The sequence below is a fragment of the Antennarius striatus genome, chromosome 6 (assembly GCF_040054535.1).
Source record: "Antennarius striatus isolate MH-2024 chromosome 6, ASM4005453v1, whole genome shotgun sequence".
Taxonomy (NCBI): Eukaryota; Metazoa; Chordata; class Actinopteri; order Lophiiformes; family Antennariidae; genus Antennarius; species Antennarius striatus.
This window is the reverse complement of record NC_090781.1, coordinates 19,700,622-19,719,881: the sequence shown is the minus strand read 5'-3', so window position 1 is coordinate 19,719,881 and position 19,260 is coordinate 19,700,622. Positions and strand designations below refer to the sequence as shown.

The window sequence follows — 19,260 nt, the reverse complement described above, 5'->3', positions numbered from 1 at the left end:
ATCTTGTTTCATCGGTTGGGTTTAAAGTTTCCAATCAAAGGTCTTGTATTTGCCAAAAACAGTAAAGTCACCATTGATTCAAGCATCATATAGTCATATGTCCTCACCAGAGGGTTTCATGAAACACAGTGAATCATCTTCCAGTTGAGCTGGTTCACTTAATTTTTTTCCAAATCCCTGCATGACACATCTGTTCCCTGGAATGCCTTCAGAGGATTGAAATGGGAACATAGTGGCAGCTTCAAGTTATCGGCTCCGCCAGCTTCAGTTGAGTTGATGTGTGGAAGTTTCTGGATCAGATTTGTCATGACTGCTGGTGACAGAGGTCTGATATGAAGGGATTGGAGACAAAGGAAGCTTTTTGGTTATAACTAATAGTACAAACAGATTCCTGTTTGACAATCAGTAACCAATGCAATGACCCCCTGCAGATAACAATTGCCGTGCACCATCGTTTGAGTGTTTCATCCCTAAAGAGATCCTGCAGAGCATTGAAGCAACATTTTGGTGCTTTTGGCCAGAAGATCGCTATCACTGAAGGCATCGCTCAGTTGGTCAGACCGGCAAATGAACTCATTCGGACAAATTGGCTAAAGCTGAACAAGAACAGGAACAATACCCACCTTGTTCAAATCCTTTTGTGTCCCCTTTCTGTAAAAACCCAGGAAATATTTGCTCAATTTATTAAATGATCTCATTTTTGACCGAAACCAGGTGTGTAAACAAGAGAAGAGAGACTCGCTGATTTCACTGGTAAAGGTTTATTGTATAATTCTGTAAAGAAAAGGACAAGAAAGCAGTATCAGACATGCAAAAGGTGCAACAAGCAAATGTATAGTCCACAACAATACCAGTTCAATTATCAATAAAATAATCATTTTTTACAGTGTGAATTCATAGAAAAGTAGCAGACAAAGAAGGGAAGAAAGAAGTGAAAATTTATAATCTTCATTTGTTCTTTCGCTCGTCTTTCCAGACATGATTGAGGTGTTAAAAAATAAATATTGACCTTATATATCAAAAATCAAACATAAAATCAAATGCAATTAGACAACTCATCAAAGTAACAAAAGAATTCATCTGGTTCTATACATGTTAAAATGCCTTTATATGTTCACAAACATTTAATACTTCAATCATTTTGGCGTGTACAAAGTGTGCGATTGTTTCAAATTGACAGCAGTGATTCTGTTAAGGTTTTCTCAGTGTGCTTTACGGGAGGTAAAACATCGAGATGCTACAATATCTATTTACACAGCAGCCTACAAATGCATTTCATGACTTGACCCCCCCGAACCAGCATGGCAGCATGATAGGGTGCACGTTACAGCTTCTAGACGACGCTGACATTGATGTCAGACATCCACTTCAAACGGCAAGAAATCGACACTGCAGCTAATCAACGGAGGGCTGAGATGTTGTCTGAACGCCAGGGTGGTGGCAGAGTCAACATGTGTGCAACATGTTCCCTCAGGGAACCCCCAGCTTCCTCCCATCGCCAAAAACATGCAGTATAGGTGAATTGGTGACTCTAAATTGACTGTGGATGTATTTGGTCCCACTTCCTGCCCAATGACAGACCCCAGGGACCATACATTGGATAGATGGACATAAAAAAAATGAATGAATGCTAACATTAGCATTAGTGCAAACTAAGGCCGATGAAAGCCTTGTTAGTTTTGAGACACTTTGTCCACACGTTTCCATGACACCAGCGCCGGGCTGTGGGTATACCTCAGCATCGTGTCACAACCAGACTGCATCCTAATCCATCCAACAGTTGAGCTATATCAGTCGTGGGGGCCAACCATCAGGCAGACAGACCCTGACACCCCTCCACCCCCCGCCCTTAGAGCAATGCTGCAACAAAAGATAAAATTCTGTTTTTAGAAAAAGATTTACTGCAGTCATTGCAGGAAATCCCCCCGAAGTGGGGAGAATAGCCAGATGTCATAAATCTAAAGAAATGGGAAGGGGGGAGGGGAGTCAAATATGATGTGAATAACTTCATGTGTTAGCAGATGCAACTCTGTTGTGGAAGGAGGTAGGTGGGGTTGGGGGGTCGGGGGGTGTACACAGGAAGCAAAAAGTAAAAACAGTGGTAACCTGACCCACTGGGAACGGCAGTGTTATGACTGCTTGTTTCTCGCTAACGGGGTTTTCAGCCTAGGACCAGCTAACCTGTGTGGTCGAGACGTCGTATCCTCTTCAGTCGGGACCGCCTCAGGGATTTTGTCTTTTGTATAAACAAAAGCTTCTGACACCAAATATGAGAGCGCACCTGCGACGCGCATCCAGATAGAGATCCGATTCAGACATTGTGTTCAATAATGGATTGGTGACGGTCGACCGTGAACGTTCATCCGGAGCGGGTGGTTTAACTGGATCAAGACGTCTTGAGTGCAACAGGAGGGAGATGCAGCGGCCCGACGCAGTCAGACGCTCGCTTCCACGCCATCTGTTCTCACCGTGTAAAAATAAACAGACGCGCCAGAAAGCTTTTACATTCCAACAGTTTTGATCAGGCTTGTTTTCACTAAATTACTGCATAATTTAGTCTAAACCAAACCCTTCACTTAATAATCATGCATCGATATGACTGCATTGGCATTAGTTTATTCCCAAACCCCAACAAGGAAACCACTGATTGACTTCAGCGTTTTCTTAGAAATCTAAGCTCACATGAAGCAACAGCAGAGTCGACACCGGAGAGAAAAATGGGCCGAATCGATGTCGACGTTTCTGTACAGTATTGAGATTGCAAAAGAGCAGAAACCCGAGCGCTTCGCTGCCTCTCGACAGGATTGCTTCATAATCCAGCAGTTCTTCACACAACAGCTCTTTTATATGCTGGATGAAATATTTTTTCTAGATATAAAAATATAGAAAACAAACGTACAAAATCAAGTTTTGCGTTCCACATAATGTTTGAATACTGAGATGATCTGTGTGTTGACTTAAGAGCCACCGCTGGCCAGTTATCGGAGCTTAGCATTAAATCTGGGGGAGTTGTAAACTCGGCTCAGTTTAAGGATTAAATATTAAGGACTTGGTTTTATGTGGGGATCTATTTTTTTTTGTTTGGGAGCAGATACCTCCTGCATCTTGTTGAAATTGATATGAGGTCACAAGGCAACCAGGAAAGGCCTGAGAAATAGCCCCCCCATGTACCCTCCCCCATAAAACCACAAACTAGTCATTCTGGTTTTTGGCACAGATTATACAAACTGGTGCTTGGTTGCTTTGTGGGTTTTGCAGTCGCACATAGGTAGACTTTATTTCTTTTTATCAGTCAGGCTAGTTGTTCCCCCCGTTTCCAGTCTTTACGCTAAGCTAAGCTAACCATTCTATCTTCGTATTTAGAAAGCGTGGTTTCAATCTTCTTTAGGGAGGCCTTTTTTCCTCAGACAGCACGACACCACCAAGGTAGTTTATTTTTTATGACTATTATGTAGTGATTTAGTGAAATTTCTTTCTCTGTTGCTTTTATATCCCCCCCTTCCCCTCACACACACACACACACACACACACACACACACACACACACACACACACACACACACACACACACACATGCTACTAAATGCCCTTCCCATCTGCTGTCCATTAAGCTCCTCTTCCTAATTTGCTCTTCTTTTAAGATGATCTGCTCAGTCTCATTATTGCTACGAGTCGTGAGGTCTGTGAAGTCTTTATTGCTAAATACTGCTCTGACCGCTTGTGCATCAAGTTTCCACTACTGCTGGTTTAGTACGGCGTTCATTTCAGGAAGGCGAAAATACTGCATAACCAGTTATTAAAATACTCGCCGAAGGGACTGTTTCCTTTTTGTTGCACCTCTAGCAATAGATGACTTTGCTTACATGTTTCGCCGTGCATGAATGAATCTGCACACGTGCATGGCGTGTTCATGTTGCTAGTTAACCGTGACGCTCTCACAGGTAGGTGGTCGCCTCGCTGCTCTCCCTCTCCCTGGCTTGCGCCACGGCCACATTGATGCACTGCAGCCACTCCTCGGCGTGTTTCTCGTCCTGAGCTTTCAGCACGTACGTCTTGCTGTCGGTGAAGATCTCAAACGCCCGCGGCAGGCCGCGATCACGCCGTTTCTTTGCCACCACCTTCAGGAGAAAGATGACAAATAGAAGAAAGACTGGAAACGTGAAGAGGCGGTGTACTAATAATGCTAAAATGTGGTCAGCAGTGAAGATCAAATATTTCCTGGTTCAGGGCTGTGAAGGACGGCGATCCTCACCTTGACGCTTTGCACCTTGCTCAGCTCTATGGGGATGTCGTCAAGCTCGTCTTTCTGTGGAGAGGCAGAGACTGAATGAAATACAAAGAAGATTGAAAACAAAAAGCTGGATTAAATCTCTTGATTCATTTTTGCAGGGTGTAAAAAATAAAAGCATCTTCACCTATTGTCAGAAATGACCTCATCATTTCAGAGTCACAAGACTGCATCCAGCGGTTTCCTCAGAAACCGCTGATCTGCTCATTCTCCAGGGCGGGACGGGAACTCATCACATCACAGCCTCGTTTTACCTCACAGTTTAAATATGTGTGCTGGAGGGGGGTTACAGTCGTCATAGTTACATAGCCAGAGAGTCCACATCTTTTCCATTGATGTTGACATGTCTTATCCCTGCTGGCTGTCTGGAGCGTCTGATTGTTTTCTCCTACAGTCGATTCACCAACTGATTCAAACAGACTTGTGACTGATTTTAATCACATGATGCAATATTTATCTTGACCAGAAAGGAATAAAATGCACCGCTGTCACTTTTTTTTTTTTTACACATTATTTTTTCCGCAACTACATTTGACAGCTTCCAGTAAAAAAACTAAAAATTTGAAGATTTAAAACACGATTTTTTAAAACAATTTATATTATTGTATAATTAAATAGCATTATAATTCATACTGGTGCTCTGTGACGAAAGTTCTCCTCTGTGCATGGCAGCAATTTGTCTTTATTGTCCGAAAGCTGAAATAACACATTATAGCAGCTGCACTGATCATAAATAAAAGATGGTCATTTCTTCTCTTATTAGTCTCTATTTGTCCTTTCTGTCATGTTCATGAGGTCTTGTCAAAGCGCTGCCCAGGTCTGCTATACTTTACAGTGGTTCTGTCTGGTCTGAATTAAACAGAAAACACAGCTTTCAATGGAGAATTGTATTCTAGTGTTTGTATTCATTCTTCTAGTATTTGGTCCACATGGGTTTTGGACATAAATGCAAACAAGTTATGTGGTTTTCTTTTTTTGATTTTCCTTTTTTTTTTGCAGAACGGTGGAACTCTCTCTATTTGCTAAAGTTAAACATGGAAGAAACCACTTTTTTTTTTTTTTTTTGGTTCTCAAGCTCACCGCCCCAAGTTAGGGAACAGACTTTTTACAACATATCCACCAGCTCTGGATCATGTTGGCAACGACTGACTGAGATCTGAAGACAAAGGCAAAAAAAAAAAAAATCAAGTAAACTTTCCACTTTGTGGCTGCCGAGAGAAATCCATTACCTCCTGGGTGGAAGCACAAAGACTATTGTTCAGCCTGAAAAAAAACAACCAGAGCTCAGTTCTACTTTTGCATTTCATCCACAGGAGAACATCGTCGAGTCTCGTTCGAGGTTTTTAGGAGCTGATTAAATGAACGTGAAACAGTAAAGATCCACAGAACGCCCAGTCTCTTGTTGGCTGTGAAATTCTGTCCATTAAATGAATTGTCCGTGGATGACTGCCATAACCCAGCATATAAAAATATCTACATAAATCCGATTCTCTCATGAAATGAAAATATTTATCTTCCCTCAGCTACATCAAATCAATCTCATTTCTTCGCAAATGTATTCTGACCTGTGACCTCAACATCTTCTATCATTATGCTTTTGCGCTGCAATTTTGATTAACCAGATTGCTCCTTTTTGCACAATGATGCTCTGTTCAGTGACCTCAGCATCATTTCAACTACACAGTCAGTCCAGAGGGATAACTCCTCACGTTTGCCTCCACACATCCTGAACCAGGCACCGTCTCCTCATTCTCTTTTTTTTTGCTACTCGTGCATGACGTTATCTGCCTTCAGTTTCTGTGAGTGACGCTGACTCATTATGCTGCATCATGCTTTACCTCATCACTCCCCGATGAGTTCTTCCAGTGGGCAAGGTCACAAGATGAGGTTTCCACTATTTCACAGAGGGTGTCATGCAAATAACACGTAACAGAGGACTATAAATTAGACCTTTTGTGAGTGAGACCCGGTCCAACGAGCACATGCAGCCGTACACAAGTTTTCAGAAGCGCTTGTTTTCATTGGTCACGTACCGATTTGCCTCTCCGGAAGAGGAGCTGATTTCCTGCCAAGGTGAAGTAGCGGGTTTTCCAGCGCTTAATGAATTTCCAGCGGACCTGCTTCTCCTTCAGCTTCCCCTCGATCAGAGGCTTCCCCTCCTGGTTCACAACTAGATGGACACATAAACATACAGAAATGAATGGAAGAAGACAAATAATTACAGACAGACACCATTTATACGCTCATCTCAATTATAGATCTGATTTTTCATTTTTTCACACAGTGCCAGATTACATTTGTTCGTGGTATAATGATGATGATGTCCCATTGGTGTTGTGTTGACGAAGGTTTGGTAATTACCTATAATTGGAATGACCCAACTCAAATGGAAAAAAAAAAACAGTAGTGTTTACTTAGAGGACATTTCGACTAATTTTGATTTTAGCTAATTGAAGTTTTCAAGAATGAGAAGGGAATGGGAAACGGCTCCTTCCTCATTTAAATCTGAAGGACGTCAATGAAAACTAATGATTAAAAGATCAAAAATGTAAAAGATGTGACACCGCAAACACAGTAGATGCTGATGGTAGTCAATGCACCAAACCATCTTCATTCTTCAGGCCCACAGAGCTTTTAGATCAAGTAAAGTATGTTGGAGTTCATTCATCCAGCTCTTTGTAATCCTTGAGGGTTCAATCTGAACCAACTGCACTTCAACCTAAAGTTTAAAGACTTTCTACCACTCAACCAAGAGGCGTCATCAGTTCTAGCCGACTGATGGCGATTAGATGAACTTCCTTTACTATTGGTACTGGAGTTACGAGAGGATACCAAGGAAACTCATGAACTACAGAAACCATAACTGCTCCAACCTGAGATGCAAACGCAAACTCTTTCCCAAAAGCCTACGACTGGGTTTGGTCATCTACAGTAGAACAAGTGTGGGTCAAAATCACGTTAAAAACTTCACAAGACTGAAAGACAACCTGTTGGTAATAAATTTAAGATCCATTCAGGTCCTCCTTTCATGTTTGATTGCAAACAAACTTTTCTAGTTGTAGTCAAAAGTGTTGTTCAGTTTAATTCAACGAAAGTTCTGTGTGTGTGTGTGTGTGTGTGTGTGTGTGTGTGTGTGTGTGTGTGTGTGTGTGTGTGTGTGTGTGTCTCCAGTCCAGACTCCAGTTGGGGCCAGTCTGATTAGTAGCGCTCACCCACATCAACCTCCTGGACCCAGTTTGGTCAAGCGTGAATTTAAGCGTGTAAGTGAGAACGTGTTCTTTGTCTCTGCTGCAATGCCAGAAGCACAGAGAGGTTTTGATTGGTTCAGGTTTGGTGGCGGTAAACCAATATGTCAGAAGTTGACTATGAACAGAGGTGCTCTTTGTATCCGTGGTGATAAGACAAGAGTTAGAGGGATAAAGTTGACTTGATTGAAGTAGGTCTGAAACTGTGGCTTTACTGGATGTGATGTCAGCAGGAGGACGAAGCCAAACACAACATAGAAGAAGAGCGAGAACAAAATGTCTTTGCTTGGTTCGTCTGTATCTATGGAAGTAGGAACCCGTAAAAGAACCATACGTTCTGTGAATATGTAACATCTTACATCATCAACAATTAGCATGTCATCCGTTAGCGTCGATCGCCAGCAACAACTCTTCACCTCATCAACCAACACGACCTCCAGACGTCCCGTGGGATTGGTGATGTTGTCACTCACCCAAACCCAACCCACACACTCTTGATGATAATGGTGACATCATCTCATCCCGTCAGCACGGCGCCAGTGTGAGGTCACTAGGATTGATGTCCATCACGCCTCACATGATTTTTTTTTCATGATGCCAATGCTCATAAAAGCCAATTCCAATGCTCAATGCCAATGCCTACATTTGATCCTGATTCTGGATTGTTTCACCAGGTAGGGGTCAGCCTGTTGTTATTCTTGTTGTGTCAGTTCACATTCTCAGCCCTGGAAGACACTGGCACGCTAATGGCGCCGTGATCCTGACCTCCTTGCAAACTTTTTATTAACCTTTTTATTGGGATAATTTGGATTTCACAGCCAAGTCACATAGTTTGGGTTTGACATATTCTATGACCCCCCACACAATGAGGAGAATGGAATTCAGTTACAGTTGGACATAGACGTTCTCTCTGGGGGTTTATGAGGGATTGACTCGTGACAGCCTCAAGTGGCGATTTGAGGAACTGCAAGTTTTGGTGCTTAAATTTTGAACACTGTCAAAAGTCGCATCACAAGACCATTTCAGTATTTGAATTGTCGATTAAAAATACGTACATGATAAAGAATACTGTAGTATTTTATTGTAGTTGTTTATCTTATACTTAATAATCATGTAACGCAAACATTCTTTCTAAATGATCAGTCAGTGTGACCTGGAACGCCGACTTCCTGCCAGCCTGTTTAGACAGAAACACTGTTTGTATGTAACTATGTATGTAACACTCCTACTGCTGTGGAGTTCTGGCTTGTCTACATCATCTCTCAAATATTTCATTATTTAGGGTGCAGAAATAAACTTGTCTGATGCATAAGTCATTGTACCTCGTACCTCGCTTTGATGCAGACACCTGGAAAGTGATCTCTGGATTGGACGTCAGCCTGAGGCGAGTTCACAACCCCTCGTCTGAGACATGTTGATGTGAAGTGCTGAGACGGGGATATTTACTCCAGTACTGAACTGAAAGCAATTCCTAAGTTTGTGCTTTACTAGAGTATTATTATACTCTTATATGTTCATTTTATAATATTGAAGCCTCTCTCCAACATTGTGAGTATCAGGGGAGTCCAAACAAGGCTGATTATGCAAGAAGCCCAAAAATGAAAAAGACATTTATGTTTGTATTTGTTTGACTTTTACAGTCTCTGAGCGTATTTGTGTAATGCGTGCGGTTGGGTGTTTGTAGTTTTTGGCTTGAGGGCATCGGCATAGAAACGAGGCGTGAGTGGAACAGTATCCAAGAAGAAAACTGTAGGTTTACGCCACAGTTGACAGTACACTCAGTCACCCTTGTTAAAATATCCATAGCAGGAAAAATGTGGTTGTAAACAAGGTCCCTGCCCCCCAAATCCTGTGTTAAACATCAGTTTTCCTTTTTGAGTGACAGAAATTTATAAGTGGAAAAAAAAAAAGCTGCGTCCTTTCCTGGAGAAAATCACTTCTCGTGACATGTCTCTCTTTGCAAAAACATGTTTCAGCACTGGAATATAAACAGTTAAGGGAAAGAAAACAGTAAAAGAGTCACACGGTATAATCAGACAGAGATATTTAAGTATTTTGTCACTGGAACATGGTTCTAATGGACCACCATGTACCAGCTGCAGTCTGTCTGACATCTAGGCCTTGCCGAGGGTTTTGCGAACATTTGGTCAAGACAACTATCTATTTGCATTTGATCTCTTTCTTCGACACCATTTCCCACACCATTTTCCAATTCATCCAATCACATCAACCAATTACATTCTCCATCAGCCAATCATTTGTAAGTTGTTAAAGTTTTCTCCCTTTCTCTGTTCGTTTCAATCCAGTTAAGACTCCAGTTGGACTCAACCCGGGCCAGCTCCAATCACATCCTCTCATAAAGACATCCCAACATCGAGCTCCAACCTTCGTCACCACCACTGGTGTCCAGGCTCCGGGGGGGAGGAAGGGGGATATCCTTCATACTAGAATTCATCCCTTGGTGAGCTACTTCCTGCCAGAGTCCAAGGGCTCAAGTTTTTAACTTCTGTTTACAATAAATTTAATCCGACACCAATCCCATAATTTTTTTTTTGCTTCTTAGTCCAGGTCGATTGACTAAAAGATGGCACCTTTTCAGTCCACGGTAATGGAAAGTTGCCAGTCACCATAATTTTGACGTAGTTTCACAGATGGACCAAAGATTCACACCTCGTTTGAGTTTAAGGTGTCATTTCAACAGTTTTACAGACATTTCTTTTATAATCATGGTCAGAGAAACTCCTTTTGGACCACAGGGGAGATTAATGGTGAGTAGTAACAGTGAGACATTTTCAGGAGATTTGTTCCAAAAACATGTCCTGGAGCTAAACACAGTCCCATTTATTCACCCTGGAGGTGCAATCAGTCCAAACCAAATGTGTTGGTTGACTGATAAGTTAATTTTTCTTAGGTTTTATCTCTCTTTTCGACAATAAGAGCCAAATTTTGACCCCTAAGTTCCCTGATGATTCATGTCAAATGTTGGCAGGACATTTTTATGGCTGAGGGATGCTGACTAAGAATGTTCCTCCCTACAGGTGGTCTGGTAGCTGCTGGGTGGGGATGAAGGTGTGGGCTGTTTAGATTTTTGCATAGAAAATGAATTCCATGATGCCTCACTGTCAATTTAAAGCATACCTTTTTTTTTACATGGAAAAAAATTGTGATGAACAGAATTGGCCTTTGGGGATTAAATCAATGCAAGGAGCGGGAATTTAAGAGACCTTCATCCCCAACCACACAACAAGTAGCCTGAAACAACAAATATAATGTGACACACAACATTTAAGTAAAAGCTATATATTATCCCCTCTCCTCCCTTCATTCATGGCAGGGGATAATTACTGGTGTTGTGAGGAGGGACAGCTGTTTCTTCTTGTTAAGTAATAAAAAAGAACCTGCAGATAACAAAGTCAAGAAATACTCTCCATCCAGTCCTGCCTAGATTGTGCAACGGGATGATTACTTTATGGCTCAGTGACTCCTGAATGAGACAACAGACACGAGATGGAAAGAGTTACAGTGAAGTTTCACAGATGAAAATCGGAGAATGATGACTGTTTCTCAGTCAATAAAAAGACATGAACAGGTTTCCTTGGAAACACTAGCAGCCCTGATTATTGTACCAGACTATCCAATAGCGCCCTGGAGAGATGCTGCGTTAAATCCTTACGATAAATATCTCAAGGTGTCAAAACTCCATCCAGCTTTGAAATGGCTGATGCTCATGCATCTCCAACGAACCTCTAGAAATTGCAACACAAGTCCTGCAGGTGAGGAAATATCTGCCTAGGGTTCCTTCCCTGATTGATGGTGGGCTGATGGAGAGCTTTGCTTGAGGTTTTCCATAATTTTGCAAACAGGGGATTTGTCTTCATGACATGAGTGAAAGAGCGTGCAAATCCACATGTAGAGGCTTGAAAGGCGGTTATATATGTTAACTTATATAGTGTGTGTGTCCGTGTGTATTTGTGTCCTGAAAGTCCACTCAAGGAAATGTTCATCAACTGTTTTTTCCGGTCACATCTGTGGAAAGTCGATATCAAAGCAAAGAGAACGACATCGGACGTGTTGAACCTCAGTACCTCATTCTGGCATGTACTCACATACTGTATGCACACACACACACACACACACACACACACACACACACACACACACACACACACACACACACACACACACACACACACACACACACACACACACACACACACACACACACACACACACACACACTCACTCTCATTCCTGCTCACTTCAAAAGCATTCCTGTCGTTAAACCCAACAGTATATCATAAAGCATCACGGAGTTGCAGTAACCACTGGCTCCACTTCGTCCTTCATGTTGGAAAACACTTCACCTTTCTCCGGGCTCGTGTGCGTCATTCTCTAAAGTACTGCGAGCTGCTGAGGCTGAGTCAGCAAGTTTTTATTAAGGTAGAGCAGTATAGAAAATTGTGAAGTAAAAAAACCCCAAAAAACCACTGGCCTGTGGCAGCCAGTAATGCGAACAACGTGGGTGAATATTGAATATGTGATGTGTTACGTGATGTGTTTATGATGAAAATAAAAGAAACGGGTCACTCAGAAGAGAAATGTTCCAAATCGAAGTTGCTCCGGGTCGAGTTGAAGTCTGAAGCAGGACGGATTTTACACCGTCAAGCACTTCTGGTAAAGATTGTAGATGTTCTTTAAAAGGTTTGTATTTGTGGACAATTTCAGTTCGATGAGCCTTCATTTTGTGAGGAGTGTCAACTTCCCAGTCAAGCACTGGGAAGAAAGAAATCCAACGAAGAAATGTAATGAATCGGTCATTTAAAATAGTTTAAAAACTCATCCTGATCAATAAATACTGATGTTTTAGTGTGTTTGGTAACGTGTTATGAAGCCACTTGTCTTCAAAGTTATGTAGGAGTGACAGCTGACTAATGATCAGCAGCATATAGTGCTGGTTTGAGTCACCGAGTTCAGGAGTCTGACACAAAAATGTCAGCCCTTGGGTGACGAAGACCACGGAGGGGTCACTTATCTAACGCAGCAGACGGTGTTAGGTAAGCTAAACGAAGCAACACGCAAAGTCAGGCCTGGAATGATCGTTTATGCAATTTGTTCTTTGATAACAACGACAATTTTTCCTTGATAGGTCTCCAAGAGGTAGAGGATCTTTCTCTCTGATGTAAAGCGGTTGCTGTCGATGTGTGTGTTTCTCAGTTGGGATTTAGTGCTTTACTCTGGGAGTGAACAAACACACAGGCCAATGCTGCTGTTCTGGCTTGGTTTAATACACCTACCTGCAACTGCATGGAGTTGTGGTCAGTTTACTTTAAATCCTGCATTCTTTCTTATCTTTTCAGACTTTATCACGGCCGACATCGCGTCACACATTCTTAAATTCAAGCAGCTCTTTGATGCTCACATTGTTGCAGAAAAGCAGTCATTTCCCGTTTCAATAAAAAAAAAAGCCTCATCATTTCCTGAAGCTCCCGTGAGCAGCTTGTAGCACTTGTTGTGTTTTTTGATTTGTTGGATTTAGCTTTCACTTGCAGCGACGCTGATCTATGTTTTAAATCATGGGAGGTGGGGAGATTTTCATTAACAATGGTATTTTAATGGCGTCGAGTTTCACTATAATTTGGGAAAATATAAGCAAATTATTGGTGATTACTTTGAATGCAGGAATGCCATAAATTCACAAACCACAGGTTGTATAAATGTTAATGCTAAAACCTAACTTGACGTCTAATAGTATGCTTTCCACATAAATTTGGTGGCATGAAGACATGCAGACTGTTTCAGTTTTGGTTTTATTTGCTTCTTAGATTTCTTCAGAATGTTGCTGTAATGAAAGTGTTTTCTCTGAGTTACGGGTTTCTAAATTTCATTTAACGACAGCAGAGATTTAAAATGAACCGTATTTTTAAAAAAAAAAAACACAGAAAGAAAGTGGAGGGTAAAAAAAGAGCTAACCCTTTAACGTGCAGAGCAGTGGGGGTCGTACGAGGCCACAGATGCGCTTTGCTGAATGCATTCATCCACACACGCTTCCAATCACACACTCCTAATGAGAGAGCACTACCGCTCCTCTAAATCCTCCTGTGATGTCAAGACACTGGCATGAATGAAAAAGAGGAATCATCTGCTCCTCGCTGTCCCTCAGCCGGATCGCTGATTACGCTGGTTTGCTCTCAGCAGCACAACTTGAAAAGCTCCTCTCATTTTGCTTTAATACCATTCAGGTCTGACACAATTATGAAATAACTACCGGATCTCGACGAATTGATGTTTGTAGTTAGAATGGCTTCCATTCACCACCGTGAAAACAGCTGAATGAGACAGAGTTGTTGTGTTTCCATAAGTGCGTTTTCTACCATTTGATGTTTGACTGGCACGCATTCAAGGTCCCATATTATGCTTTTTTAAAATTCATGTCATTCAGCTGCCAGATGTCCAACCACACTGTATTTGAAATGTCTTGCCCCCAAATGATCTGTGGTCCTCAAATTATTTCATTAAATATTGATAAAATCACTTTCGCCCCAAAAAGCTTAGTTTTAATGGGGTGTGGCACTGAGGTCCCTATCTCTACCCCCTCCCCCCTTTGAGCCTCCTCTGCTCTTATTTTAGAATGAAAGTTTTCCTCCATAGACATTTTAAGGCTTTGACCAGCTTTTATAAACGTGAACGTCGTGAATCATTCAGCGTGGAGCTGAACGCTACAGCAGATGTGATATTTTCAGCAAAAAGACAAGAGTCCAAACTTAAATCACGCTGCACAGGTTGTTACTACAGTAAAAGGGAGTATTCCGTTTGATTTGCTGTGCTTCGGTTCTCCTGGCAGTGAAAGAGAACCTGAAGACTCCAAGCCTAACCAGACCTGATGGCTGCACCAAAAACAAATGCCAGAAAGTAAGGAAATAGATTATTGGACTAAACCCGAATCATACTTGAACCTTTCCTCTCATCTCAGAGACAGTTTATTACCGACTTGGACAATTTCATCAATATCTATGAGTGGAAACAGTTCCTAGTGTTGAAAGAGGTCACGTGATCACCCACATGTTTGTATTTTGAAATTTGATGATGACATTTGGTGTCTCAGGCAAAGGGAAAGCTGCTTAAAATATGATTTGGATCCAGGTACCAATGCAGTTTCTGATTCAGTTTATGATCACCGTAGCAACAGTATTATAATGTGTGCTATGTACGCTCTTGGGTGGCTGGAAACACAACAACAAACAACAAACAGTAGGGGGAAAAAATTAAAATGATGACTAATAAACATAAACAACATTTTAAAGTTACTGTAAATTTCCTCAGGAAATAAACTCAACAAGTTTGTCGGCATCAACAATGATTTACGCGGTAAATTATGTTGTGATTGTGAAATTACTGCAGAAATAATTCTTTCGATTGAGATCTGAAAATAACCCAAACCACACCAACCGAATTGTTTTCTCAATATTGGACACAACCCGAAGCTTATGTTGTCACGATTTATTCTCCGTCCAACACGCATAAACATAAGAATAAATAAACACATGCAGTCACTAAACTTCAACCGCATCCCCATCGGCCTGTTTCCCATCACCAACAAACAACTTCCTGCCTCTGGCTTTTAGCGTTCATGGAAATACCTGCTGGTTTGTTATTAGCCGCCGTCATGTAGCGTGGTCTGACAACGCCGTGCCCCCTGTCGGGAGGGGTTTACAGCCACTTATTAGCGATGCTACCCTTCCGTGATTTCAAGTTCACTTTCTCAGACATGGGTCTCTCTTTTAAACCCTTCCTGGGGTTCTTCTCACTTCTTTTTTCCTCATCCGGACACAACATGTGCCACAAGCTGCCTCCTCCTGACTCCTCTTATATAACTAATAACAGCTTCTGCATGAGGTTGACAGAGGGATGCATGCAGATTTAAAGCCCTTTTCACCCAAGTCTGCTCACACTTGTTCACCATGTCTGATATTTGTGTGAGACAGGTGTAAAAAAACAAAACAAAAGAGTCAAGGTCTAGCAGTTTTTATTTAAATTTTAGCATTAAATTTTAAGATTCTGCACAGCTTCCTCAGTGAAGAGTTGTGTTAATCTAAATACGATTCCTTGATTTGGTCGCTAATCCAAACCTGACTTCATGAGGAAATGAAAAAATGCTGGTTGGAGGGGGTTTTTCCTAGTCCAAAGCTAACTAATCAGAAGTGACTCATGGTGGCAGAGATTGACTGATTGCGGTGACCCCCTCATGAGGACACTAAACACTGGAAGCTATTAAATAATGGCTTCTATTTGCGGGCGTCTTTACTTGTCTGTTCTGGGAAAGGGAGCATTCCCCTTGTGGGCATTCTGCGTGAAAACAACTCTGTGATGATTTTACGATCAGACCCCATGGAAACAGAAGCATGTCCAAAAAAGCTGGCGAAATGACTAGAAGTGGAAAACATCTTAAGAAGTGCCATTTAAACTTCACGCAATTGTTCTGTTTAGAGAACATCACAATAGCTAGGAGTGATCCGGAGGAAGCCACGAGGAGAAGTCTGGTAGGTTCTTTGTGTGCTTCGGCGATTTTTTTGGTTGTTTTTTTTTACATTCACAGCTGCAGGCTTATTTATGTTATTTGTTTTCTTCATCCATCAATGTATTCATTGTCATATGAACGCTGAGGTATGCAAAATATCAATTTCTGAAACCATATAAACAGAGAGTGAGCGGATCATATTAATATGAAGTCCAAACAATGGAGAATATTACACAATTATGTGTCACAGCAGCCAGGAAAACACAAACATCCCAGCAAATATTTCTTTTAGTTTGAATGAATCATTCGGTTATTCAAAAATACTGAACTATGTGTGTGTGTGTGTGTGTGTGTGTGTGTGTGTGTGTGTGTGTGTGTGTGTACCTGTGGCCTTCTCAGGGTTGTTACACATGAAGCACAGCCAACTCCCTTCTTCCTCGCTGTAGCCAAACAGGTCAAAGAAACGCACCTCCTCCAGCTGAACCTGGAGACTGTCCAGGTCCTGGAGGGAGAAGGAAAGAAAACAGAATATTTATTTATTGTCCGCTTCTGACATTTTGACATGCCACAGTAGGAAAAGCACAATAGTACATGTTAAAACTCATGACGGCTGAAATCCATTAAGCTGCTTCTTTTTCAGGGTTCCAGCGTTCAGGACAGCTTGGAATAAACAGTTCAAGTGTGTGTGTGTGTGTGTGTGTGTGTGTGTTTTTTTAAAAAAGAACTTTACAGTCTGACAGAAAAATGGAAAACAATAGGAAATTACTTTTTAAATTAAGCATATCTGCACCTGTAGTTGGAAACACAACACCTTGCAGTAGAGGAAATAGACGACAAACAAACACAATCGAGGAAACGATCATTTAGAGGGGGGGTCCAATCAGCTCGGGGTCATTAAAGCAGCATGTTGACACACAGTCATGAGCAAATGCACAAATGACGCGTGACACCAGAACTCTGTGTGTTACTATGGATCCTATGTGCAGCTGTGCAGAAAGAAATGAATCCAAGACCTCCCATTCTAATTCCCCTAAGACCCCCCCACCCCCACCCCCCGTCGCACATGGTAAGAATTAAATTTCCCTTTAAATGCACACAAACACACTTCAGTGACACTTAAACCCAAGAGATAACACATATTTATTTTGGAGAGAAACGAGGACATCAGTCTTCATGACAAAGAAGACGTCATTTTCCTGTGTGTGTGTGTGTGTGTGTGTGTGTGTGTGTGTGTGTGTGTGCTCGCGCGCGGTGAAGTTCGGGTTTTACATCCATGGGAATACATACATAAAAAGCAGCCACACATTTACATTCTCTCTCATTACCATCTAGAACTGAAAGGCCGCGGGTCCAGAGGTCAAACACACTAGAAGCTTAGCTCAGCTACCTGTTTTTCTAACATTCCTGCAAATCTGCCTCCCCTCTGGGCGTTTCCAGTCGCTCTCACTTCACGAGAGGGAGAATCGCTTCTCCTGCGCTTCCACGGATCATCAAAAAATGTGAAAGAACCGCTGCGGGGTCAAAGGTCAAGAGAAACGATGACACGGGTTATTCTGCCAAGTCGGTGGTCGAGGGTTTATATGCGGGGAATTCATTACGGAGAGATTTGGTTAAACTCAGCAAATACGCTACAAACGCACACCCGGATTGACGGCGGTTTGATGGAAGGAGTGCGAGCACGTTTAGATTCATCCGTGCACCAGAGCTGTCTCTGTGTTGTTACAACTTAAATAAATTGAAGTCAAAGGGCTTCGACTGTAGATGCAGATTAATCAGGACCATATGTAGCCGAGGGTTCCCGGCCCGTCTGCAGGTTTACGTGAACATTAATATTTGGACTCGATTCATGGAGTGAGCCGTCTTCAGGAAACACATGTTTGCAACGATGAGAAATCCTGACGGTGATTGCTTTGGAAACTTGAAAGCGCACGAAAAGCTCATAACCTAAACGCCTTTGCCGACACCGTATAATTAGGAGGATTTATTAAAATGAAAGATTTATTTACATAATAAACATTTACAAGCAGATGATTTGAACGACTGACCCTCTAAATCTTCGGATTCTCCACCGTTTTAACGGTGACGTTGTTGATTTACCATGGGAAATTAACACCGTCTCTTCCTGAAAACAATTACCTGATGTGGCTGAATACAGCTCAAGGAAAACGGTTTGGTGTCTCCACACAAAGATCGTTCGAGGGCAAAAATTCTAGGAAGTAATATTTTACATGCAGTAGTCATTAAAGTCAAATTGTGCCTGGAAAAACTGAACAACTCTGGACTTTACAGTCATCTGCAATTCCAATCACTGTTGGGTTTTAGCGATAATAAAAAGGAGCATTGTCCAATCAATTCTTAAACCAACGCCAAGGTCGTTAAAATATCTTCATCGGCGCTGACTGGTTCCAAAACTGATGTGACTCATCAAACACAGAATTGTAAAGACTCACCAGCTGAGTCACAAGCTGAGAGAAAGAAAGAAATTCAGCGAAGAAAGACCCCAAATCTTCATGTCATCGGAGCGTCACGGCCGACAGACCGCCATGAGTAAAACAAACAGGCGTTAAACGAGCTTTCAGCAGGACGTTTGGGGCGACACGTTTGGAATTGGCTGATTTGGACAAACACCCACATTTGATTCATGGAGACCAGAAAGTTGGTGTCTCCCCCCACCCTCCCTCATCACCCTTGTTGTCTTTCTGGACCTCACCCCTCTCTCCCTTTATCGCTGTTTGAGGTTCATTCTAATAAACTCAAGATGCACGACTGGAAGGAAAAGACTGTCGGCTGCAGCAGACAGTAGCGAGAGCAGCGGCGGTTATCTGAGATGATTCCACGACTGCTCTCATCTTCAATGAACACCACCACCCCCCCCCTCCAAAAAAAACCCCCCAACCGATAAGAAATGAGATAACAGGAGTACGAGCAGATGAACAGAAACAGTTGAAGGAGCTAAATAATCAAAGGTGCTTCGAATGACACACGGTCAGATAAAGCAGGAGAGCTACTGCAGAGGAGGTTGAACGGGTAGGGGGGGGGTTCTCCTAATAAACTAAAGCAGAGACAGCGAGACAGTAGAGAGGGGAGGGTAAGGCCAGGAGAAAGGTGAGTGGATGAGAAGCAGGAGTGTTGGAAAGGGGAGTGGAGGGAAGATGGATGAAGGCAGGAAACGAGGCACAGACATTCATCTTCTGGCTGGAGGTGAAGCCCTA

General features: G+C 42.2%; 1 protein-coding gene across 2 annotated transcripts in view; it reads right to left on the bottom strand.

The window, feature by feature from the left end:
• Positions 1 to 19,260, bottom strand: part of veph1 (ventricular zone expressed PH domain-containing 1) — a 57,386-nt gene continuing 38,126 nt past the window's right edge. For both annotated transcript variants that reach the window (XM_068318099.1, XM_068318097.1), the window contains 4 exons: positions 16,433 to 16,550; positions 6,322 to 6,458; positions 4,253 to 4,306; positions 1 to 4,118 (listed from right to left, as the gene is read on the bottom strand). In XM_068318099.1, coding sequence (XP_068174200.1) covers positions 3,936 to 4,118; positions 4,253 to 4,306; positions 6,322 to 6,458; positions 16,433 to 16,550 — 492 coding nt within the window. In that variant the 3' untranslated portion in view covers positions 1 to 3,935. The remainder of the gene's footprint in view (positions 4,119 to 4,252; positions 4,307 to 6,321; positions 6,459 to 16,432; positions 16,551 to 19,260) is intronic.